At 42.1% G+C, this 25,867-nt stretch overlaps 1 protein-coding gene across 1 annotated transcript; it reads right to left on the bottom strand.

The window, feature by feature from the left end:
• Window positions 1-898: 898 nt before the first annotated feature.
• Window positions 899-24,522, bottom strand: LOC124148961 (dorsal-ventral patterning tolloid-like protein 1). The gene is made up of 17 exons (XM_046520260.2): window positions 24,275-24,522; window positions 23,156-23,231; window positions 21,723-21,862; window positions 20,482-20,619; window positions 20,235-20,319; window positions 18,792-18,913; window positions 17,987-18,151; window positions 17,090-17,204; window positions 15,733-15,854; window positions 14,709-14,846; window positions 13,808-13,892; window positions 13,408-13,526; window positions 11,897-12,052; window positions 10,749-10,830; window positions 3,522-3,646; window positions 2,391-2,549; window positions 899-1,147 (listed from the first exon to the last, which is right to left on the bottom strand). Exons 1-17 carry the CDS (start codon window positions 24,342-24,344, stop codon window positions 1,014-1,016), a joined length of 2,031 nt encoding a protein of 676 aa, XP_046376216.2. The 5' UTR covers window positions 24,345-24,522; the 3' UTR covers window positions 899-1,013.
• Between the last annotated feature and the right edge of the window lie 1,345 nt (window positions 24,523-25,867).

Here is a 25,867-nt window from a genome sequence, read left to right as displayed (position 1 = left end):
GTGAGAACAGGTGCATAATGCCTATAGTCTGTTTCTGCTATGTCAATTTGGACATAGTTTTATTTTTGAATGTTGAAAGTGGCGACAAATTACCTCCTGTAAAGTACATTTTGTATTGTTCACTGAGATCAAACTAGCAAATCCAGACTAGTACATTTCGAGTTGTTTTGTTATTTCGTATTTACAGCTACGTAACACTTTGTGTCGATTTTTAAAATTGAGAAAAACAGTTTTTTTCCATTTCCGTGAGTACTTTAATGTATAACACCATCAGGTAAATTCTGATTCACAAAATAACGATTCTATGTTTTCAGGGGTCAATCTCAGCATTTATAATTACATGTTTAGAATTTAAAACTGTATTTACACCATTGATACTGGGACAAACGTAATACAAACGTTATATTGTTTTTGCATTCGGATTTCCTCGATTATCTTCGTTTTCGACAGACCGACTTCATATACATGTGTGCTTGTGTAAGGCTTTGCTCAGTCGTGCCATGAATTTTGAAACCTCAGCGCTGATTGGCTGATGAGAACCTGACGTGACCACTTATAGAGGAGCCCTCAGATCGTCCCGCAGAGATATAAGATATCGTGAAATAAGAGCTTATGTTTATGAGACTCGTACACAGTGGAGCGTAGAGTTGCCTCCCTTCGACCGGGGTTCACATACCGGTTCAAAATGCGCACGTAATGATATTAGAAATACGAATGAAAACAAGAGTAACTAATATAACAAAAGTTAAATTTGAGATAACACTTTCTTAGTAAAATACAGATTTTTGGGTTGAGTCCCATCCGGGATTCGAACCCACACTGCCAGTGTGAGGCACCTAATCGCCAGCACACAAAATCGGCGATCTAACCCACTCAGCCAGTGTGTTCGAATCCCGGATGGGACTCAACCCAAAAAAGTACGAGAATCTTTACTTTACTAAGAAAGTGTTATCCCGAATATATTATATGTTACATTTGACCACTTTCTAAATGGCATTGTGTTTAAATAGCAACTAACGTTCTTCAACAAGTCTTTGTGGCATCAGTCTCAGTCTTCTCCGTCTGAAGAAACACCCACCGGCGACCACACCAACCAGGAAGACCACTCCGCCGACACTCCCACCAGCTATTACTCCTATGTTTGATGCTGTTAATAAAATGTAAAATTTAATCAGATCCATACTTTCTCTACGTAAATCATACGCGTACGGAAGCGTAGTAGGGCAACGGTGATTTTTTTGTCAAAGCATCTCCTCCGTAGGACTTATTATCTTTTACGTAGGACTCAGTATCTCCTACGTAAGACTTACTATATCCTTTGTAGGACTAAGTATGGCCTAGAATCACTATCTCCTACGTAGGACTTATTATCTTTTACGTAGGACTTATTATCTCCTACGTAGGACCTAATATCTCCTTCGTAGGACTTACAATCTCCTACGTAGGACTTAGTATGGCCTAGAATAACTCAGACTTACTATGTCCTACGTAGGACTTACTATCTCCTACGTAGGACTAAGTATGGCCTAGAATCACTATCTCCTACGTAGGACTTCGTATCTCCTACGTAGGACTTACTATCTCCTGTAGTGATTCTAGGCCATACTTAGTCCTACGTAGGAGATAGTAAGTATACGGAAACGTAGTAGGGCCACGGTGAATTTTCTTTTGTCTAAGTAAGTCCTACGTAGGACTTCGTATCTCCTACGTAGGACTTACTATCTCCTACGAGATAGTAAGTCCTACGTAGGAGATACGAAGTCCTACTTAGGAGATACGAAGTCCTACGTGGGAAATTCTTAGACAAAATAAAATTCACCGTGGCCCTACTACGCTTCCGTATACGCGCATCAGCCGTTATGGAGGAGAAACCCATAGTAACGCAGTACGTAGGTGTTGTCCACTTTCGTGAAATCTTTGAGCATTGGTGAACTAATGACATGCAAATAGTATCATAGTATCGAATCTAGAATTCGAACCATGGGTAGCGGATCCTGACACGGCCAAGGGACGCAACTTATAACAATGAATCGTCTATCCTTGACGTTTATCCTTCGTAGCTAATTATTTAGTTCCGATTAGATATGGAAATGGTCCTGTCCGAAGGGTGGTCCTGTCGTCTTAGTGCAGAACTGCGTTCCTAAGGCGTACCAGAGACATAAGATTGTGGGTTCGAATCCTAGAATAATGTAATTCATTAATTATTAATGAATAATTCGCCCTGATTATGTCCGTGCTCTTACGCATCAAAGGTGGTTAACATTTTGCGACAATTCGGGCATTCCTCCCATATCACACTCACTCACTCTCGTATAATGACATGTCATCTCTTTCAAACAACTGGAATATTTATGAGTGCGGCGTTAAACAACTATCGCATAAATACGTACACGAGGATGATGGATAAGCACTGTATAATATGTAGAATCCCTTGTCATTGCTGACACCATTCGAATGGAACTTTACTGTCATATAGCTTCCAGAGCTTTGATACAGTGGTTTCTGAGTCCCGCAAAATTTCCCCAGTGATGGTGACGAAGTACTTGCACCTGGAGCAACAGAAATATGGTGAGTGGAATTGTGTGTGCATAGAATACATCCAGTCGTTGTGTATGACTCGTTGTCTTCTGAAAAGCATATCTGCATTGGTTTCCTACATTTAATACCTCCTGGCAGGAGTTCTTTTATAACCTGTGATTCATTTCTATAGGATCATGCAAAGCGATGACAATACGTTAATTACGTACCATACACAGTATTAAAAGTCTTCCACCAAAGGACTGTTAAACAGTTAGCAATGTAGCACAGATTAAGTTCATGTATAAACAAAATATATGAAATAGATATGAAAGATTTAAAAAAGCCATTTACCTTTCCCAAAATCAAATAAATCACTGTCAAAAAAGTACAAGCCACAAATAACCGGAATAAATAAGATCGGTGGCCATTGGTTCCAGAATGTCATGCAGCAGATAACCTTCGTACATAACATAGGAGATAGATAAGGCACCATATATCGATCTATTGGTTTGTTTCCTATCCTCAAAGACCAAAGTCAAAGTTCCCTTCATCTGGAGAATTATTGCCCCAGATTCAGCCTTTGGTGTCTACATTTCACAACGTTTTAGGACCAATCGGGAATGCTATTTCTACGAATATTTCAAAGCGCGTCATACAACTCTTGGTCAACAATTCTTTGTCAGGGTTACATGATACAATGTCGCAGAAAGGTCTTCAAAATGTTTTGTGGTAGACATGTGGCGGACATTTTCAAATTTGACACATTAGTGACCAACATGAAATCCGATGCAATTTTGACTTGTACCAATGTTCCCGTATTGCTTAAGGTGAATACTTGCCTTGCCTTTGCGTGCGTTTATGCCTTTTCGCAAAGACGAGTTATCATCGCAATTTTTGAATGATCCATAAAACATGCTGATGATACCTGCACAGGCGGAATCGGACAATGGTGCCAATGATCATGGAAAGGGTTTTGTCACTATTATATATATTGCGTTTACCATCGAAGACTTCCACATAATCTTTGATACAACCGTTGCTGTACTCAATAGAGGAGTTTTGAGCGCCAAGGGTTATAACAAAATCTTCGTTGACAGTGTGGATTACCCATACACAATCTGTATAGCTGTAAAGAGAGATACAAAATTGCAACACATATAAATGATAACAAAGAATCACTTTCACATTACCACATGGGGGTGGTCGACGATACACGGTAACATAGAAATAAATTTAATCATAATCTAATATGAGGAGTGTATATACACATGAATGATTGTACTATATTGTAATGAGACAGAGACAGAGACAGAGACAGAGAGACACACACACACACGCACACACACACACACACACACGCGCGCACACACACGCACACACACACACACGCACACACACGCACACGCACACACGCGCGCACACACACACACACACACACACACACAAACACACACACACACACACACACACACACACACACACACACACACACACACACGGGGATAGAATTTGCATTTAGCATGTCCATGTCGTAACAAACAACTACATGTCAGTGTGGAGCTGGTCCAGAAGTACGTCACCTGCAATAATTTACGTCACCTGCAATAGTTTACGTCACAATAACTTGCGTGAACTCATTCAACCTTGGCCTTCGACTCCGCCAACATCGGAGGGAGGCCATTTTGTGAAATTTTCGAACTTCAATTTCTGAAAATTGGTTGACGTTGTAAATGTTGGTGCGATGATTGACAGTACAATGATCGGTGCTGACACCGGCATTGAAATATGTGCACCAAAACGTTGCAAGGGTAAGGCCTGCATCTTGCCTGTTTGTTCGATTCATCCACCATTTGTAATCTCTGCTATATGCTTCTGAATATATGCACGAAATTCAATACACATATCGCCAATGCGTTCTTAGGCAATCACTAAATCACGCCAGTCTATACAGTGAGGCACTCACTCAATCACGCAAGTCGATTTGTTTCACTCGAAGAAGCCCATTCCAGTGGACATACTTTGTTTGCTGGTCTTTTCATTACTGACTGTCTTGTCTTAATATCAACGACACGAACATGGCTATCTTTTCCTGGATAGACCTTCAATATTCTGCCAAGTTGCCAGTTTCCACGGGGCGTGTCGGGAGATATTACTAAGACAACATCTCCAACTTGTAAATCCCTCTGAGGAGTGTGCCATTTTCTTCTGGTGTTGAGGCTTGGAAGCCATTCTTTCATCCACCGGTGCCAAAAGTGACGAACCAATTCTTGAATTCTTCTCCACCGTTTGCGTGGATTGAATTTTGTTGTGTCAGCTGTGTCTTAGGTGCGAACACACCACCATTCTGGCCATGTACGAAGTGATTTGGCGTGAGAGGTGTACTGTCTTGTGGATGAGCAGATTGGTACGTCAACGGACGAGAGTTGATAAGAGCCTCTGCTCCAGTGAAAGCTGTCATCAACTCTTCATCTGTGACATCACCGGCACTAAGGATTGAAAAAATGGCACGCTTAGCAGCTTTTATCTTGGATTCAAACACCCCTCCAAAATGTGATGCATGAGGAGGATTGAAACGCCATTTGATCCCTTTGTTTGCAAGTGAACGTCTCACTGCATCATCATCAAGGAGTAGGAACAGCTCCTTCAATTCCTTGACCGAACCAACGAAGTTGGTACCATTATCAGATACTACCAACTCAGGAAGACCTCTTCTGTTAATCATCCGATAAAAGGCATTTAGAAAAGAGTCTGCATCCAATCCATAGGCCATTTCCAAATGAACGGCTCTGGTCGACAAGCATGTAAACAGACAGAGGTAACGCTTCTGTCGATGTTTACCTCGACCCTGAACGGTCACGAATGGCCCAGCATAATCTACCCCAGTTTGTGTAAAGCCTCGAAGTGAAACTCCCATTCTCATTTTCGGCAAAGGAGCCATAACTGGTTGAACTGGCCTTGCCTTATTCAATAGGCACCGTGAACATTTCCTTTCCCACTCATATACGCCAGTCTATACAGTTAGGCAATCACTCAATCACCTCAGTCGATACAGTCAGGCAATCATTCAATCACGCCAGTCGATAGAGTCAGGCACTCACACATGCCAGTCTATACAGTTAGGCAATCACTCAATCACGCCAGTCGATACGGTCAGTCAATCATTCAATCACACGCCTCTTTAGTGAGGCACTCATTCAATCACGCCAGTCTATACATTTAGGCACTTACTCTATCACGCCTGTCTATACATTTAGGCACTCACTCAATCACGCCTGTCTATACATTTAGGCACTCACTCAATCACTCCAGTCTATACATTTAGGCACTCACTCAATCACGCCTGTCTATACATTTAGGCACTCACTCAATCACGCCTGTCTATACATTTAGGCACTCACTCAATCACGCCTGTCTATACATTTAGGCACTTACTCTATCACGCCAGTCTATACATTTAGGCACTCACTCAATCACGCCTGTCTATACATTTAGGCACTCACTCAATCACGCCAGTCTATACATTTAGGCACTCACTCAATCACGCCTGTCTATACATTTAGGCACTCACTCAATCACGCCAGTCTATACATTTAGGCACTCACTCAATCACGCCTGTCTATACATTTAGGCACTTACTCTATCACGCCAGTCTATACATTTAGGCACTCACTCAATCACGCCTGTCTATACATTTAGGCACTCACTCAATCACGCCAGTCTATACATTTAGGCACTCACTCAATCACGCCTGTCTATACATTTAGGCACTCACTCAATCACGCCTGTCTATACATTTAGGCACTCACTCAATCACGCCTGTCTATACATTTAGGCACTTACTCTATCACGCCAGTCTATACATTTAGGCACTCACTCAATCACGCCTGTCTATACATTTAGGCACTCACTCAATCACGCCAGTCTATACATTTAGGCACTCACTCAATCACGCCTGTCTATACATTTAGGCACTCACTCAATCACGCCAGTCTATACATTTAGGCACTCACTCAATCACGCCTGTCTATACATTTAGGCACTTACTCTATCACGCCAGTCTATACATTTAGGCACTCACTCAATCACGCCTGTCTATACATTTAGGCACTCACTCAATCACGCCTGTCTATACATTTAGGCACTCACTCAATCACGCCAGTCTATACATTTAGGCACTCACTCAATCACGCCTGTCTATACATTTAGGCACTCACTCAATCACGCCAGTCTATACATTTAGGCACTCACTCAATCACGCCTGTCTATACATTTAGGCACTTACTCTATCACGCCTGTCTATACATTTAGGCACTCACTCAATCACGCCAGTCTATACATTTAGGCACTCACTCAATCACGCCTGTCTATACATTTAGGCACTCACTCAATCACGCCTGTCTATACATTTAGGCACTCACTCAATCACGCCAGTCTATACATTTAGGCACTCACTCAATCACGCCTGTCTATACATTTAGGCACTCACTCAATCACGCCAGTCTATACATTTAGGCACTCACTCAATCACGCCTGTCTATACATTTAGGCACTTACTCTACCACGCCTGTCTATACATTTAGGCACTTACTCTATCACGCCTGTCTATACATTTAGGCACTCACTCAATCACGCCAGTCTATACATTTAGGCACTCACTCAATCACGCCTGTCTATACATTTAGGCACTTACTCTACCACGCCTGTCTATACATTTAGGCACTCACTCAATCACGCCAGTCTATACATTTAGGCACTTACTCTACCACGCCTGTCTATACATTTAGGCACTCACTCAATCACGCCTGTCTATACATTTAGGCACTTACTCTATCACGCCTGTCTATACATTTAGGCACTCACTCAATCACGCCTGTCTATACATTTAGGCACTCACTCAATCACTCCAGTCTATACATTTAGGCACTCACTCAATCACGCCTGTCTATACATTTAGGCACTTACTCTATCACGCCTGTCTATACATTTAGGCACTCACTCAATCACGCCTGTCTATACATTTAGGCACTCACTCAATCACGCCAGTCTATACATTTAGGCACTCACTCAATCACGCCAGTCTATACATTTAGGCACTCACTCAATCACGCCTGTCTATACATTTAGGCACTCACTCAATCACGCCTGTCTATACATTTAGGCACTTACTCTATCACGCCAGTCTATACATTTAGGCACTCACTCAATCACGCCTGTCTATACATTTAGGCACTCACTCAATCACGCCTGTCTATACATTTAGGCACTCACTCAATCACGCCTGTCTATACATTTAGGCACTTACTCTATCACGCCTGTCTATACATTTAGGCACTCACTCAATCACGCCTGTCTATACATTTAGGCACTCACTCAATCACGCCTGTCTATACATTTAGGCACTCACTCAATCACGCCTGTCGATACAGTCAGGCACTCACTCAATCACGCCTGTCTATACATTTAGGCACTTACTCTATCACGCCTGTCTATACATTTAGGCACTCACTCAATCACGCCAGTCTATACATTTAGGCACTCACTCAATCACGCCTGTCTATACATTTAGGCACTTACTCTATCACGCCTGTCTATACATTTAGGCACTCACTCAATCACGCCAGTCTATACATTTAGGCACTCACTCAATCACGCCAGTCTATACATTTAGGCACTCACTCAATCACGCCAGTCTATACATTTAGGCACTCACTCAATCACGCCAGTCTATACATTTAGGCACTCACTCAATCACGCCTGTCTATACATTTAGGCACTCACTCAATCACGCCTGTCTATACATTTAGGCACTTACTCTACCACGCCTGTCTATACATTTAGGCACTCACTCAATCACGCCTGTCTATACATTTAGGCACTTACTCTACCACGCCTGTCTATACATTTAGGCACTCACTCACTCACGCCAGTCTATACATTTAGGCACTTACTCTACCACGCCTGTCTATACATTTAGGCACTCATTCAATCACGCCAGTCTATACATTTAGGCACTTACTCTATCACGCCTGTCTATACATTTAGGCACTCACTCAATCACGCCTGTCTATACATTTAGGCACTTACTCTACCACGCCTGTATATACATTTAGGCACGCACTCACTCACGCCAGTATATACAGAGAGGCACTCACTCAATCACGTCAGTCGATACAGTCAGGCACTCACTCAATCACGCCTGTCGATACAGTCAGGGACTCACTCAATCACGCTAGTCGATACAGTCGAAACTCACTATCACGCCTGTCTATACATTTAGGCACTCACTCAATCACGCCTGTCGATACAGTCAGCCACTCACTTAATCACGCTAGTCGATACAGTCAGGCACTCACTCAATCACGCCTGTCGATACAGTCAGGCACGCACTCACTCATGCCAGTATATACAGAGAGGCACTCACTCAATCACGTCAGTCGATACAGTCAGGCACTCATTCTATCACGCCAGTCGATACAGTCAGGCACTCACTCTATCACGCCTGTCGATACAGTCAGGCACTCACTCTATCACGCCAGTCGATACAGTCAGGCACTCACTCTATCACGCCTGTCGATACAGTCAGGCACTCACTCAATCACGTCAGTCGATACAGTCAGGCACTCACTCTATCACGCCTGTCGATACAGTCAGGCACGCACTCAATCACGCCTGTCGATACAGTCAGGCACTCACTTAATCACGCCAGTCGATACAGTCAGGCACTCACTCTATCACGCCTGTCGATACAGTCAGGCACTCACTCAATCACGCCTGTCGATACAGTCAGGCACTCACTCTATCACGCCAGTCGATACAGTCAGGCACTCACTCTATCACGCCTGTCGATACAGTCAGGCACTCACTCAATCACGCCTGTCTATACAGTCAGGCACTCACTCTATCACGCCAGTCGACACAGTCAGGCACTCACTCAATCACGCCTGTCGATACAGTCAGGCACTCACTTAATCACGCCAGTCGATACAGTCAGGCACTCACTCTATCACGCCTGTCGATACAGTCAGGCACTCACTCAATCACGCCTGTCGATACAGTCAGGCACTCACTCAATCACGCCAGTCGATACAGTCAGGCACTCACTCAATCACGTCAGTCGATACAGTCAGGCACTCACTCAATCACGCCGGTCTATACATTAAGGCACTCACTCAATCACGCCTGTCGATACAGTCAGGCACGCACTCACTCATGCCAGTATATACAGAGAGGCACTCACTCAATCACGTCAGTCGATACAGTCAGCCACTCACTCTATCACGCCAGTCGATACAGTCAGGCACTCACTCAATCACGCCTGTCGATACAGTCAGGCACTCACTCAATCACGCCAGTCGATACAGTCAGGCACTCACTCAATCACGTCAGTCGATACAGTCAGGCACTCACTCAATCACGCTAGTCTATACATTAAGGCACTCACTCAATCACGCCTGTCGATACAGTCAGGCACTCACTCAATCACGCCTGTCGATACAGTCAGGCTTGCACTCACTCTATCACGCCTGTCTATACAGTTAGGCAATCACTCAATCACTCAATCACGCCAGTCGATACGGTCAGTCAATCATTCAATCACGCAAGTCTTTTCAGTGAGGCACTCATTCAATCACGCCAGTCTATACATTTAGGCACTCACTCAATCACGCCAGTCGATACAGTCAGGCACTCACTCAATCACGCCTGTCGATACAGTCAGGCACGCACTCACTCAATCACGCCAGTCTATACAGTCAGGAACTCACTCAATCACGCCAGTCGATACAGTCAGGCACTCACTCAATCACTCCAGTCGATAGAGTCAGGCACTCACATACGCCAGTCTATACAGTTAGGCAATCACTCAATCACGCGTGTCGATACAGTCAGGCACTCACTCAATCACTCCAGTCGAAAGAGTCAGGCACTCATATACGCCAGTCTATACAGTTAGGCAATCACTCAATCACGCTAGTCTATACAGTGAGGCAAATATTCAATCACGTTAGTCGATAGAGTCAGGCAATCACTCAATCACGCCAATTGATGCAGTCAGACACTCACTCAATCACGCCAGTCGATACAGTCAGGCACTCACTCAATCACGCACAATGAGGGCATTATCAAAATACAGAGACCCTAGCATTGCCTGTTCATGTGTGGACCGTTTTATGATAATTCTATCCATTTTAGAATGCATACATGCACATCATGATCAACTAAAATATTACCTTGGGTAATTATTTGGATATCTTGGCGATTTGATATGACTGGCACCGAAGATTGGAGCGATGAGGTTGTTGTCGCCACAGACTGATGGATATATTAATACATATTTGTAAAGGTTAAATATATTTTGAAATATATATACATGTACAGTAAACTACGGTTATAACGAACACGCTTAAAACGAACTGGCTGATATGACGAACTAACTTTTTAGTCCCGACTACATGCTGTAGTAATGCTGTATATATGCTTATAACGAATTACGGTTATAACGAACTAAAATTAGTAGTCCCTTTGAGTTCGTTATAACCGTAGTTTACTGTACTCCATTCAATTGTTATGTGTGTGAATAATACCCCCGTGTTTTATTAACACTTGTAGGCTTATCGTGTACATGAAGAATTTCGGCGGGTCGATCTCTTGACCATGTCATACCAAAATATGGTACTTGTTTTTACAATGCCTAAATGGCATAAAACAAGGTCTGGCCGTCTCGGAGTCACTTTAATATCTGAATGGGAATCCATGATAAACTGCGGCATGGTGTCTCCGTAGGCTTGCACTGTCAATCCGGCATTAGTCCGGACTAGTACAAGCAGCATCACACACACGCATGAGCGTAGCTATGTAAGTGAAGCAAGCGTGAATACCCTATGAACATATAGAATGTAGGGCTGGGACGAGTCCAAATGTACTACCCGGTACCCAACCCCCTATTACCCGACCCTACCCGGGTACCCACTGTAGGTCTCAAGAGTTGAGAACACAATGTCTAATTGGGAATAGTGTAACTGTAGCCCTGGCAAACACTGTTTAGATACATGTATGAAACCAGAGACCATATAATAGGTATATGGTCTTTTATGAAACGATCAAATCATGCGTACACTGAAGTTGACTGAAGCTTTATCTTTACTCAAACATATACAAGTCAAAAGGAATGTGTGCATCATTATAAAGCAATGGGAACATTAGCGACTTGTAGTGTAACCACTGAGCTCCAATTAGTGTTTGTCATTAAACATTATGTCAAGTGACTAACCACGGGTCCTGGTAGTCCTGTGGGTACCCGGGTCCTACTCAGGACCCACCCGAGTTACCCGCCCCAGCCCTAATAGAATTGAGTTCGCAATACCACAAATCAACCTACTTGAGTAACTTCCACCAGTGTAGCTCATCTGAAATCCGGTAAAAGAAAGGGAATCGTCGGAGTGGAAACGCACAAGAACATCTGATCCGGAGCTTGTTAGAGTTGGTGTATCCATGAAACAGAGTCTGCCAATGACCAGGCTCGAAGTCGTGGAACCTGTAGACATGCCAGTTCCATGTATCATCATAAATCAATAACATAAACCATAAGTATCGGCCACCTATTCACGAATTGCGTACGTTGTTTAACGCCGCAGTCAGCAATAATCCAGCTGTATGGCGGTGGTCTGTAAATATCGAGAATGGACCAGACAATCCAGTGGTTGACATCTTGAAGATCGATATAGGCCATTTGGATTTGATGACATGCATCAATCAAGTCAGCGAACCTGACCACCCGATCGTATTAGTCGCCTCCTAATTCGGGAATAAACTCTGGTGAGGTAAGGTGAAATGGGGTTTAACGTCGCGTCCAAAATTATTGCACTTATATAGCGACCGACGTGCATGCACGTGTATTTGTGTGTGTGTGGCTGCTTGTCTAGTCCGGACTGATGCCGATTTATAGTGCTAGCACACTGAGATACCATGCCGCAGTTTAACATGAATAACCCACTCAGACACAGTATACTGACTCCGAGCCGACCAGTCCTTGTTTTAGCCCCTTAATGCCGAGCGCCAGACAGGGTAACAACAAGTACCATCTTTTAACGTCTTTTGGTATGACGCGGCTGGGCATCGAACCCCGGACCTTCCGCTCTCCGGGCGGACGCTCTACCATTAGACCACGGTGGCGGAATAAACTCTGGTTATATCACGCAAGAACTGAACAAGAGTCTTCACAAAACAACGTAAGGTTCTCGCTGTATGAGTTGTTATACAGTACAGATCACAGGGATATTTTCTTTTTTAATTGTAGCACGGGACACTTATTAAGATGTTCAAGAGTGCCATTTGGATTTAAAGAATGCCAACAAAAAGAATATTTTTCATCCATCTTCGAAATCGACGAATCTCATTTGTGCTGGGTAATAAGCAGTTGTAAGTTAGAAAGTATGAGTTCGAAGCCTGTGCCCTGTTCCACAAAGCGGACGTAGCGCTAAGACGAACGTAACTCTTATACATAGACCTGCGCCAGTCGTGGCCTTATGTTCGCTTTGTTGAACGGGGCCATAGTCATGCATATTCTGGTTCCCTTTTAGCGTCTTACCTAACTTAAGCAAACATGCAGTCCCCACCAAGAAATAATATTGTACAAATGATCAGTGAAATAGGATATATTTGGTCGTTCACGCATCAATGTCGAAATTTAGAAGTGAAGTAAAAACAAAACCGGGTGTGTTGATTGAAGTAAAAACAAAACCGGGCGTGTTGATTGAAGTAAAAACAAAACCGGGTGTGTTGATTGAAGTAAAAACAAAACCGGGTGTGTTGATTGAAGTAAAAACAAAACCGGGTGTGTTGATTGAAGTAAAAACAAAACCGGGTGTGTTGATTGTGAAACACTCTCACCATCATAAATTGCTACATAATCATATGGGCAACCAGTTCCTCCCTGCAGCCTCAAAAGCTCAACGGTAAGCTTTATGTTTTTCTCAGATGTTGATATCGCCCAGATGCAGTCCTCGTTGCTGAAAGAGAGTTAAAGTATTCATTAGATTGAATCAATTCCAGCGAGTGAGTCTGGTTTCGTCGTATTTATAGCAATATGCCGTGATATACGACGATGGAAGCAAGAAAAGTGTGTCACACATTAATAAGTATTAATCAATGAAACATGGACAATTATTCGCTTAGATTTATGCATTTTGTTATTAATAGCATTATACTTATGTATGCGAAGAAACAGGGTGGAACTTATAAATGTTGGTTGCAAAAACTGTTAATGTCAAAATCATTAAAAACATCATACTTCTGATACTGAAGCGGGAAATTTGGTGATGAGAAAAGTTGTATCGCCCTTGTAGCTACTAACTGATTTTCGCATTTGTACGGATCTGGAAAAAAGTACAGGTTATGTGTGAATATAGGGAGTGTGATCTTTGATAGCTTGGAAGAGGGGCTTTTATAGGTATCAATACGTTTTCGGGGACACAGTATTTGCCCTGTTGGGAACGTTGGTATAGATAATGTAGAATCTCAACAAGGAAGGAGTGCTGTTTTACGCCGCATTTAAACATATTCTAGCAACATCATGGCAGAAGGGTGACTTCATAAGTGGAACATATGCCAGGCACAAGAACGCATACACTTGGAAATTAGACATGGCAAAGACAATTACAAATGTTTGATACTCGTATCAAATACATCATCATCGACTAACCATTTCTTGTTTGTTTCATTTTAGCCACTTTCAAACGTGGGTGCATACATTTACTTTCGTCTGCTTGGCAGTTTAGTTTATCCAGTGAGATGTTGTTCTGATGGTATGGGTTATAAAAAGTACACGTAATAAGAACAGATATGGAATTAATAACACCCCCAACACACCCCCCCCCCCTCCAAATAACAAAAATACCACTACCCCCAACCCGAAACATAAACAAAGTAATCTAGGCCCTCCCCCCGCCCCTACCCAAAAAAACCCACCCAAACAAAAAAACAACAAACAAACAAAAAACCAAAAAAAAAACCCAAAACCAAAAACCAAAAACCAAAAAAACCAACCCAAAAAACAAAACCCAACAACAAACTAAAAAAAAACACCCCAAAACTAACAACTAACAACTGCATCCACATAATGAAAAAAGAAGAAGAAACAAAACTCCAGTTCGTTGAACGTTGTGGTATGTATAGCTGGGCCCTGGGTTTACCTGATGTGGCAAAGTATGTAAGATTAAAGCCTTTATACGGTGTTGAGCCATCTGTCGCGAATCTCAAGTTCAGTTCATTGTTTTGTGTCTGGAATTCCGGTCTTTGCTTGGAGCACCACACTGTCACCAACGTGTCCCCTGTGATAACGAAACGAAAACACATGCCTTTGAACAATGACGAGTGACATAAGGGTTAATAGTACATTTAAGTGTGTGTCAGTCAATTCCCGATAACTTATTTAATGTTCGATAAATATAAAAGCAATATGACATTTGTTTGTGAATTCCACGAACACATATGTGATGTTGACAAACCAAGGATATTGAGGATCACTGAAGGCAACTTGGCGCGCCGACATGGTGATGGACAGCACCAGGGTAGAAAACTATAGCTTTTAAGTTTAAACCTCAATGACATAAAAACAATTAGCCAATATTGTGCAAGTAACAGTTATAGTGAATGTAGACATAAGAAAACGTTTAAACCGTCGGGGTACGAATACTAGTTTCTCTGTCCGTTCATCGTTCATGAATATTTCTGTTTGTCACTACTGGTGTCCACCGATCAAACCGTTGGAACAGTCTGCCAGTATGTAATGTGGGATTAATAGCGCTGTTCTGCAACTAAAGATTCTCTACAAATCATTATAGCGCTCTGAAAATCTGTACACCATTATATCCCGGGGACCACTTGCACAAAGCGATATTAGCGCAAAGACTATCGTAAGCCTACGTTAAAGTATAGGAGTTACGATCACCTTAGCGCTAAGATCGCTTTGTGCAAGTGAGCCCTGATGACCTAAATATATTGGCCAACTGCGGACACCGTATCCCCTCATCCGTTTGATAGCCATTTGTACACGTCATCATGGGGATCGAGACTGGTTAGTTTCTGGTTTTGACATTTTATTATCTTGGTTAAAGATATATAACACATGTTAGAATAGGTAAGTTAATTACATGCAATGATCGTTTCTTAGCACATCTGAAATACAGGCCGCAACGTTGTGGGTTAAACTCTCACCATCATAAGCCTTTACGTAGACTCCTTCACACAACGACCCCGATGAAAGGCTAGAATCTGTAACCTTGACGTGGATCATGGTGTTGGGTGGCCCGATGATGGTGTAGGAACAGTTCTCTCTCCTGTCAAGAAACACAAATGACACATATATTGACAATCCAAAGAGAACCTAACAATTAGGGGGCAAGGATGGCCCAGTCGTCTAAGGCGCCGCGATTCGCTGTGCAGAGTTGCGTCCCTTGGGCACGCCAGAAACCTATGATTAAGAGGTTCGAATCTCGGTTCGCCCCAATTATGGTTCCAGGTTTGTCAGCACCATACCCGTGCTCGTGGGTTTCACCGAAGTGGTAAACGTCTGAGACCTGCATCACTTCGGGCTTTCCTTCCACATTAAGGTGACACGCCGCGATATAACTGGAATACTGAAGCGGCGTTAAACCCAACTCACTCACTTAACAATTAATCTCAAGATAAGTATTTAAATGGATAAGTATTTTGAATTTGACATGTAATTTTGATGGAGTAAATTGACAGATGAAATTAAATAACAGTAAGCAACACGTGTCGGTTTAAATAGCAAGCATTGTGGATCTGCAAATTGTTTCCTTATATACCTCCACGACAATGATAGTACCATGGCGGTGTTCCGTACAATCCTTGGATCAACAAATTAAGATCTGTTCCGTACAATTTTAATACTATCATATTCAAAGATTTTATAAATAAAATATAAAGATATCTTCGGCCCTGTAACTGACTGTTTAGTATGGTCGCGGCTAAATCTCGTTACGGCGTTACTGCATTTCTCAGCTAAACCACTACATGTTGATACCGCCTGTCTACCGGGTATATCGGCGGAAGTTCGGTACACTGTCTGATAGCGTCGCTGGGGCCGGCTGACTAGTTCAATGTTTGATTACTGGGGGCATGGGTGGCCAAGTTGTCAGAGGAACCGCAATGCGCTGTGTAGAGTTGCGTCCCTTGGGCACGTCAGAAACCTGTGATTGTTCGTTCGAATCCAGGTTCGCCCCAATTATGTTTCCAGGTTTGTCAGCACCATACGGGTGCTTATGGTGTTCACCAAAGTGGAAGATGTCAGATCTGCATCACTTCGGGCTTTCCTCACATCAAAGCTGACAAGCCGTGAAATAACTGGAATACTGTTAAAAGCGTGTTAAACCCAACTGACTCACCGAGGATCATTTCTTAGCGCTCAATAGATAATTGACGAATAGAGACAATTTAACGAAATCTTGTAAATATTGGAATGTGAGAATTACCAAGATGCGACAGGAACAACCTTAATATATTTTAATTCCAAGATTTACGCAAAAGCGGCCCCACGTAAAAAACGAACCCGCTGTAGCCGTGAGGGTATCCTGGGGATATCAGAAAATGTTTTGTTGAAGTTGTAGCGACGGTGTAGCTAGAGTTGCCGCAGGGAAGCGGCGGCGGCGGTGGTGTCGTTGGTCCTGAAAATAAAGGAAATGCAAAAACATTGTAGAACTGTACACAAGTGCAATACGCGTTCTTAAATATATCCGAGTTTTGCATATCTGGGCCCGCTTGCACAAAGCGATCTTAGCGCTAAGATGATCGTTAACATAGGCTTATGATAGTCGTAGCGCTAAGATCACTTTGTGCTAGTGGGCCCAGGACTTAACATTTATTGGTTTAAACCAAGTTTTCAATGCAGTGTGAGTACACGGGTGGCCCTGTCGTCTAAGGCGGCGGAATTGACTGTGCGGTGTCCAAGAAACGAAAGTTCTTGGGTTTAAATCTCAGATGTTCTCACTGTGTTCGGTGTTTACATTTCGCAACTTAGATATAAAATCGAGCATGAAATCGAGCATGCTCTTTCTTCCAAGATTTCAAAGAGCGTCATACAAATCTTGTTCAGAAGTTGTTTGATCAAGGTTACAACATTCAAGGCCACAGTAAGGCTTTCAAAAGGTTTTATGGTAAACATGTGGAGGACATGTCCAAATTTGACACATCAGTGACAAAACTTGTCCGATGAAATTCCCTACGTTGACTTGACCATATGTATACGTGTTTTTTTAAATGAACAATTGACTTGCCTTTGTATGTGTTTGTGACTTTCCACACCCCTCAAGCTGACACCATGATAACTGAAATACTGCTTACTCACACTCTCTCACTTGTTGAGTGAGTGAGTGAGTGAGTTAAAGTTTTACGTCACATCGGCAGTATCTCAGCCATATCTCACTTGTTGTAAGTAGCAGTTACCTACCTGTCCCCGAGAAGCTCTGGTAGCGCAGCCTGAAGCCACGTTTTACTACAGCACTGTTCGTTGTGAAGTTTACCGTCATGCCAGGCGTAGGTGTAACAAACGTGGTTGTGTTGCTTGTGCTACCACAGAATTGACCCAGCTGATGGTCTGTGGGAACTCTAAATTCTACAAACATACATGAATGCATTTATTAGGTGTCAGAAAGCCTTAAAATATTTCCTATTCATATTTCGGTTGTTGCATGCCAAATCCAGGTTTTTGCATTATTCATTAGGATCCCATTCCGCTTCCAATTCCATGTTTTAGAACAAAAGAGTATGGCAGCCACCATGTGAGCACACGGTTGCACTTGTTGACTTCCAGAGCTTCTCCTGAACGTTTTCCTGAACTTTCCATATTGCCAGTAACCTGATCACCTCACCAGAAGCATATTGCGAAGTTGCGAAGCCGGGTTGTATTCCACACACTGATACAGCAGCATTCAGCATTCAACATTCACCCTCATGGTAAAAAAACTATGTACAACGCGACATAGTGTGTCATCGCACCCAGAGGGCGGTCGGGTAGCCTAGTGGTTAAAGCGTTCGCTCGTCACGCCGAAGACCCGGGTTCGATTCCCGACATGGGTACAATGTGTGAAGCCCATTTCTGGTGTCCCCCGCCGTGATATTGCTGGAATATTGCTAAAAGCGGCGTAAAACCATACTCACTCACTCACTCACTCATCGCACCCAGACAGTGTGTGACGTGGCTCGTTCCTTCAATGAGACCAGTTATCACATACACACATGTGGTCAATACTTACCTGAGTAGACAGTAACAACGTCATGTCCACAAGCAGGATAAGGGCCTTCTACATCTGATGACACAACATCCAGTTCAATGCCGTCCAACAGTGTTAGAATCTCCCAGTTGCAGTTTAAGTTGCTTAAAAGATAACACACATGTACACATACATATATCCCGTAAATCCAGGGTTACATATTACGAGATCGAAACGTTTCATTGGCGGAGTGGCCGATGTCTACCAGATATTGGTGTCTCGGAGAAAATACCTGTCAAAAGAAATGGCATAGTTACATGTATATCCACATATACTTTCCAGTCCGCAGTAAATCTTAACATATCATTTAATTTTAAAGCCGAATTGATAAACGCCACTTTCTGGATCACGATAGCATTGATCACTATAGAATAAAATTGCAAGTGAGTGAGTGAGTTTGGTTTAACGCCGCTTTTAACAGTGTTACAGTTATATCGCGGTGTGTCAGTTTATAATGTGAGAAGAGAGCCCGAAGTGATGCAGGCCTCAAACGTTTACCACTTCGGTGAAACCCACGAGCATGGGTAAAGTGCTGACAAACCTAGAAACATAACCGGGATTCGAACCCACAATCATAGGTTTCTTGCGTGCCCAAGGGACGCAACTCTTCACAGCGAATCGCGGCGCCTTAAGCGACAGGGCCACCCGCGCCCCCTCTATAGAATTGTACACGCTGAAAGAGATATGTCACTTCAGAAGCTATCAGCATTTAGAATGTCATGTGACTCATTTGCAAAGTACGGTGGCCCATAAGGGACATGAAGTCTGTTTTTCAATATTTTGACATTTCACTTACTGTTATCATAGCCTTTGGCAAATTAACACGATTTGTCATACAAATGTGTGATAAATCATGCATAAAGTAGATATTGAATCGCTAAAACTAAAATGAAAATGTCAAAAACAAAAACGAAAAGGTCAAAATACTTTTCACCCCGGTGTAAATAGTTTCCCCCGCGCTGGAAATATTCATTATTATTTTCATTTTAGTTTTTGACATTTTCGCTTCACATTTCAGCGATTCAATAGCTACTTGAAAGTACATTTTCCATGTTTTCGGCTGTTTTTAAACATAATTTATCACATTTGTATGACAAATTGTGTTAATTTACCAAAGGTTATGATAACAGTAAGTGAAATGTCAAAATATTGAAAAACAGACATCATGTCCCTTATGGGCCACCGTAGCAAAGTGAATCTGCAGTTCAACCAAAACACGACATTGCTAGACATACTGACGTCACAGCGAATTACGGCGCTTCAGACTGAACCAACGCTGTCTCACCACTTTCCTAGCACATGAAGCTGGCTTGTCATGACATAAGTAAGATAAAGTTTGAAGCGGGGTAAATCAAACTGACTTACGGCCTCCCTTTGTCTTTTTTACCCTATAAAATGGTACATGAAAGCAAATAAACTACGTACTTGAAGTAAGCATTCGGGTAGCCTGGTGAAACGATGTAATATGGCATGATGCCATCGGCAATTCGTTGAGGAAAGCATTCGGATTCTGAAAAATAATTCATTATAAACAAATTACAACGATCTGCTTTGATTCTGTTCCTTCATAAATACACACGAATATTTAAGTTTCTATTATCTGTTATTATTGAATGAATGGAATCAGATTAATATAGAGTTAGGAACAACAAAGACTTAATACATTGCTTACGTGGAACCGATCTGTAGGTCAATCGAAATCCCTTCTTAACAATAGACTCGTCTGTTTTAAACACAACGAGCGCCTGATTTAAACCACTCTGGTACTTTGGAGTGAAGGTCTTGCAGAAGGTGCCAAGTACTTGGGATGCTGAACAAAGTAAAATAATCCATAATAAACATATTCCACAAGCAGAACGACAATGATTGACACGCGCTGTACCTTACAATGATGAGAATCGAATTTTTGAATCGACGTGAAAAATGAGTTCTTAACGCCCATACATAAACATTTCGAGATGTTTCAGCCAATGCACCTTCAGTTTTAGATAGGACATTGTAAGATGTAATGTATTGAGGTATACGTGTTGTAAAATATTGGAACAAACTAAATGTTGTACTCCATGCAAGTAAATATATATTTACCTTGTCTATTTAATATTATATTTTAGTATCACAGCTATCAAAAATTACTGTAACGGTCATAAACTTTCTTAATATAAATGGGGCGGTCGGGTAGCCTAGTGGTTATAGCGTTCGCTCGTTACGCCGAAGACCCGGGTTCGATTCCCGACAGAGGTACAATGTGTGAAGCCCATTTCTGGTGTCCCCCGCCGTGATATTGCTGGAATATTGCTAAAAGCGGCGTAAAACCATGCTCACTCACTCAATCTTAATATAAATATACTTATCTACCACAGCGCCGGGGGTAAATTTGTTATATTAGCGGTTTGACAGTAAGTTTGCTGTGTGTTTGATCAATATAATTGTATCACAGGCTGGAAGGTTGACATAATTATCTTGACATTGCTTTTAATACAGGTCCGGGATTGGATAAAAGCATTCAGGCAAATAATTTTACTCGAAACATGGCAACATCTGAAACATATGGACGTATTATTGTGAACCCGGTAAAAGACAAAGATTGAAGTTGGGTAATGGGGAAACATAAAAAATACATTATTATTGATTATCATGTTTTTTCATGTAAAAACAAACCGCAAATTTCAATGACCTTCTTTAAAAAAAAATGATATAGTGATCGTGAAATGAAAACGGGCGATTGAACAGCTTCATTGCCCCATGATGAATCTATGGGCTTACCCCGACGGCATGGCTAGTTGTTCATAGTATCAATCACTAGATTGTCTTGTCCAGCTCCGATTATGTACAGGATTCCGTCATACAGCTGGAATATTGCTGAATGCGGCGTTAAACAACAAGCAAACACACAAAACAAAAATGTTAAAATACCTATTGGAGCGTTTCCATTGTAAACTGTCACTGAGTCAGCATTGCAATCGTCGCTTGCTTGAATATCAGAAGATGATATCTGTATTATGACCGTGTGGTTGCTCTGCGCAGCTGTGATTGTCCACACACAATGGAGATTACTTCAAATGCAAATAAACAGATGAGAAAATTATTTACGTTCACGACACTCGTCGTTGGCACTTAGTCCGAGTACAACAAACATATTTTTTTCACTCCTAACCATACTGAACTGCAAAAGAAACGTCACCCCAAGTAACATTGCATGAAAAGTTGTCATTTAAATATTTGGGTAATTTTTGTCAATTTCTAAAATTTAACACGACCTTGTCCGGAAAAATGAAATTTGATGATAAAAAAACAAAGCAGATGACAATAAAACCGATCGACCAAACGCATCACGGAAACGGCCATGGTAACCCGATGCACGTGAGTTCCGTGCAAATTGAAATGCACATGCGTACCCCCATTTCTTGCCCTATAAAAATCCACCCAGATCGGATAACATTCGTTCGTTATTGAATTGCCACCACATGCCAAGATTGACATGAAATCAGCGACACCAAGCCCTTGGACGATTGCAAGCTTTACAAACCGCCCGGCAAGTAGTCAATGCATTTCAAGTCCACGTAAGGACCATATACAGGCTCCAGCAACGGTACCAGACCACCAACACTACAGATGACCGACCACGTAGTGGAAGACCAAGGGTCACTACCCGACGTCAGGATCGCCAGATTGTGCGACAGCATCTTCAAGATCGCTTTGTTACTGCTGCGGAAACTGCTCGACAGACCATGGGGACACACCAGCGACACATGCGGACATCGAGAGAGATAGAGAGACAGAGAGAGACACACAGAGAGAGACACAGAGAGAGAGAGAGACACACACACAGAGACAGACAGTCTCATTCCATGTATCGACGTTGCACGGCAGTCATCAATGCACATGGCGGATACACGAGATACTGACTTGTGATGGCATTTGTTCAGAGACTAGTGTTGTTTTACTTTAAGAACATCTGACTCTAAAATTCAACCTTGATGATCAGTTTTGCCAAGTTTCATCTTTTTAATATCTCTCAACGTATGTTTACAGTGTTTGGACAAATAAGGTTTCTCATAGATCTATCCATGGTGACGTTTCTTTTGCGGTTCAGTATATATTGACGACACATTTGGCGGTGAGGTACATGTATTGGCCGAGACGTTCACTCGTCACGCCGTGATCTCGAGTTTGATTTTCAACATGGGTACTTTTCTGGTATCCTCCCGCCTGACGACTCGTTTCATGAAGGGCGATTAAAGTACATCAGTAATTCAAACATTTAAGGAATATTTATACATTCGATTTCGTTTTTAGTCCTAATTATCATTAAACATTTATGTGGATTATTTTAGAGAGCAAAGAACCTGGAGTATGGTTTTGGATAATTCGGTGACGTCAGGGTTTTGTCATTTGTGGTAGCGGTCAGGTTTCCTGAACATTCTGTAAAATAAATAGTATTAATGTATATATATACATTTGTATATCATCTGTCAACATTTAGTCGTTATTGGCATTCGGATACAGATATTAAAAAATCTATGTGTGAAATTGCGGGGACTTATTATCATTTTATATTTGATCTAATGCCATACTCGTAAAATGAATTGTGTAAAATACACAACGCAATTTATAAACTCTTATTTCCATGCTTGTTATAATTCGTACTTTTTACAAAAATAAATTCGTTTACAGACCAATAGTTACGAAATTATGCTCCATAAAAAGGTGGAATTCCGGATATCCTAAATTGCTTGGGGCGGTGGGATAATCTTGTGGTTAAAGCGTTCGCACTTCACGCCAAAGACCCGGGTTCGGTTTTCCACATGGGTACAAAGTGTGAAGCCTATTTTTGGTGTCCCCCCGCCGTGATATTGCTGGACTATTGCTAAAAGCGGCACAGAATCACTCACTAATGTATCGCTTACATGTATTTTTATAATCGAATATTGTAATACTACAAACTCCTTAACGTGAAAACAAAAACGCATATGTCAATATAAATACACCCCTTTGTGACGTTAGTATTCCTTGTCCCCCGTGAAAATCCGGGTTACAATTGGTCTTCAGCAGCCCATGACTTGTAGCATGAGGCGTTTAACGGGATCAGACTGGTTGATGCATGTCACCGTTTCCAAATTACGTAGATCGATGCTCATGATGTCAATCACTGGATTGCCTTGTTCAATCTCGATTCTTTACAGACCGCGGTATCAAACAACAAACAACCACACAGTCATGGGAGGGAAAGTTCTCGATCCACAACAATGATAAATCTTCGTTAATGATATCTGAACAAAAAATAAATGTTTTGAAAACCCCTTCTTCCAGTTTCTTGATGATAAACTGTACAATAACTACCTCAGGCATGTTTCTCTGCATCAACTCCCCAGTCAATATCATCTTTCTGTTGGACGATAAGATTTCATAACGTTAGATGGTATACTTTACATGTATCGTAAACGTGTTGGGTAGTGGGTGCTTACCTGATCCCCCAGCGAAACGTTGAAGAAAACTCAGCACTAGGCAAAATAAAAATGTGTTACCGGACGTCATAGCAGGAGAAGGTTCACGCTAACCAAATGAAGCTGAGCTAGGTCAGTGTATAGATCTCGAGTACGATGACGCCTACAACGGGTACAGATAAAAGCTTTCGCAACAACACACACGTTGTCCAGAGGTCGCAAACAGTGCGTCCCGTGATACGCTTGCAACACGCAATCACGTTGTATAAACTGTTCACTTCTTGTTAATTCAGATTATGTTAAGGTCACCCGCAGCTGATACTTGAACCATTCATCACACGGTTAGTGACATGTTGAAATATGCAAAGGTCAGATATTAACAATCCGTATTGACCTACATTGTCACTACTCTCACGGTCTTCCATTGGATAAGGGAGATATATTTACACTCATATGCCGTATATCAAATTAAAGACGCTCAAATGTGAAGCCTTTTCGGGGAGAGGTTAGTTGTGGTGGGTGGTGGCTGTGGGGATTTGTTTGTCACAGAATATATTTTTGGTCGCTGTTTTAAGCGCATAACAATATCAATTTTCAACAAAACTATCTTTTCAGGACATTCGGCACATACTACTCTGAATCACTACTAAGTATCCCCTTATTCCATGAAAGATGAACGCGAATGAATGGAAGAAAGACAGATGTATAAGTTCATGGCAAGAGATGCATGTGCGTGCGCGCAGAAGTTACATACACCTTGCTCTAAAGGTTCGCTTCGTCTGATAACGGTTGGTTTGTTTGTTGTTTAACGCCGCACTCAGCAATATTCCAGCTATATGACGGCGGTCTATAAATAATCGAGTCTGGACCAGACAATCCAGTGATTAATATCATGAGCATCGATCCACGCAATTGGGATCGATGACATGCATCAACCAAGTCAGCGAGCCTGACCACCCGATCCCGTTAGTCGCCTTTTACGACAAGCATAGTCACCTTTTACGGCAAGCATGGGTTACTGAAGACCTATTCTACCCCAGATCTTCACGGGTCTCTGATAACAGATCTATGACAGTTTATAATTACGGACTGATATAAGTTTCCCCACAGGACAAGTATTATTATTACAAGGTCTCATTCTAGACTTGAAAAAGGGACGGTGAGGTAGTCCAATGGCTATAGCGTTTACTCGTCACGCCAAAGACCCGGGTTTGATTCCCCACATGGGTACCATGTCTGAAAACCCCATTTCTGGTGTCCCCCGCCGTGATGCTATAATATTGCTAAAAGCGGGGTAAAACAATACTCACTTGACAGGAAAATTTAGTCCTTCCATCGGTGTCAGAGACAAACATGTACATGTAACTGAAAGGTCTGAAAGGAAACTGAGGAAGATACATTCGCTTGTGATTACCAATTCCTATATTGTACGTATGCGTGTGTATGATCATCGCGTCTAATGCGAACATATTACCTTCATTTTAATTCAAGATTATTTTATTTTGCAAGTAAAGTAAAGATGTAAGGTTGGTTGGTTGGTTGTTTAACGCCGCACTCAGCAATATTCCAGCTATATGACGGCGGTCTGTAAATAATCGAGTCTGGACCAGACAA

The sequence above is a fragment of the Haliotis rufescens genome, unplaced genomic scaffold (assembly GCF_023055435.1).
Source record: "Haliotis rufescens isolate VD_foot unplaced genomic scaffold, xgHalRufe1.0.p SCAF_1, whole genome shotgun sequence".
Classification (NCBI taxonomy): domain Eukaryota; kingdom Metazoa; phylum Mollusca; class Gastropoda; order Lepetellida; family Haliotidae; genus Haliotis; species Haliotis rufescens.
This window is presented reverse-complemented; position numbering and strand designations above follow the sequence as displayed.

Coding starts and splice junctions, on each gene's coding strand:
- LOC124148961 (XM_046520260.2), bottom strand. CDS start 24,344: ATGACGTCCGGTAACACATTTTTATTTTGCCTAGTGCTGAGTTTTCTT. Junction 20,320..20,481: donor GACCTACAGATCGGTTCCAC/GTAAGCAATGTA, acceptor ATTATTTTTCAG/AATCCGAATGCTTTCCTCAA. Junction 17,205..17,986: donor CCAGAGCTTCTCGGGGACAG/GTAGGTAACTGC, acceptor CTTTATTTTCAG/GACCAACGACACCACCGCCG.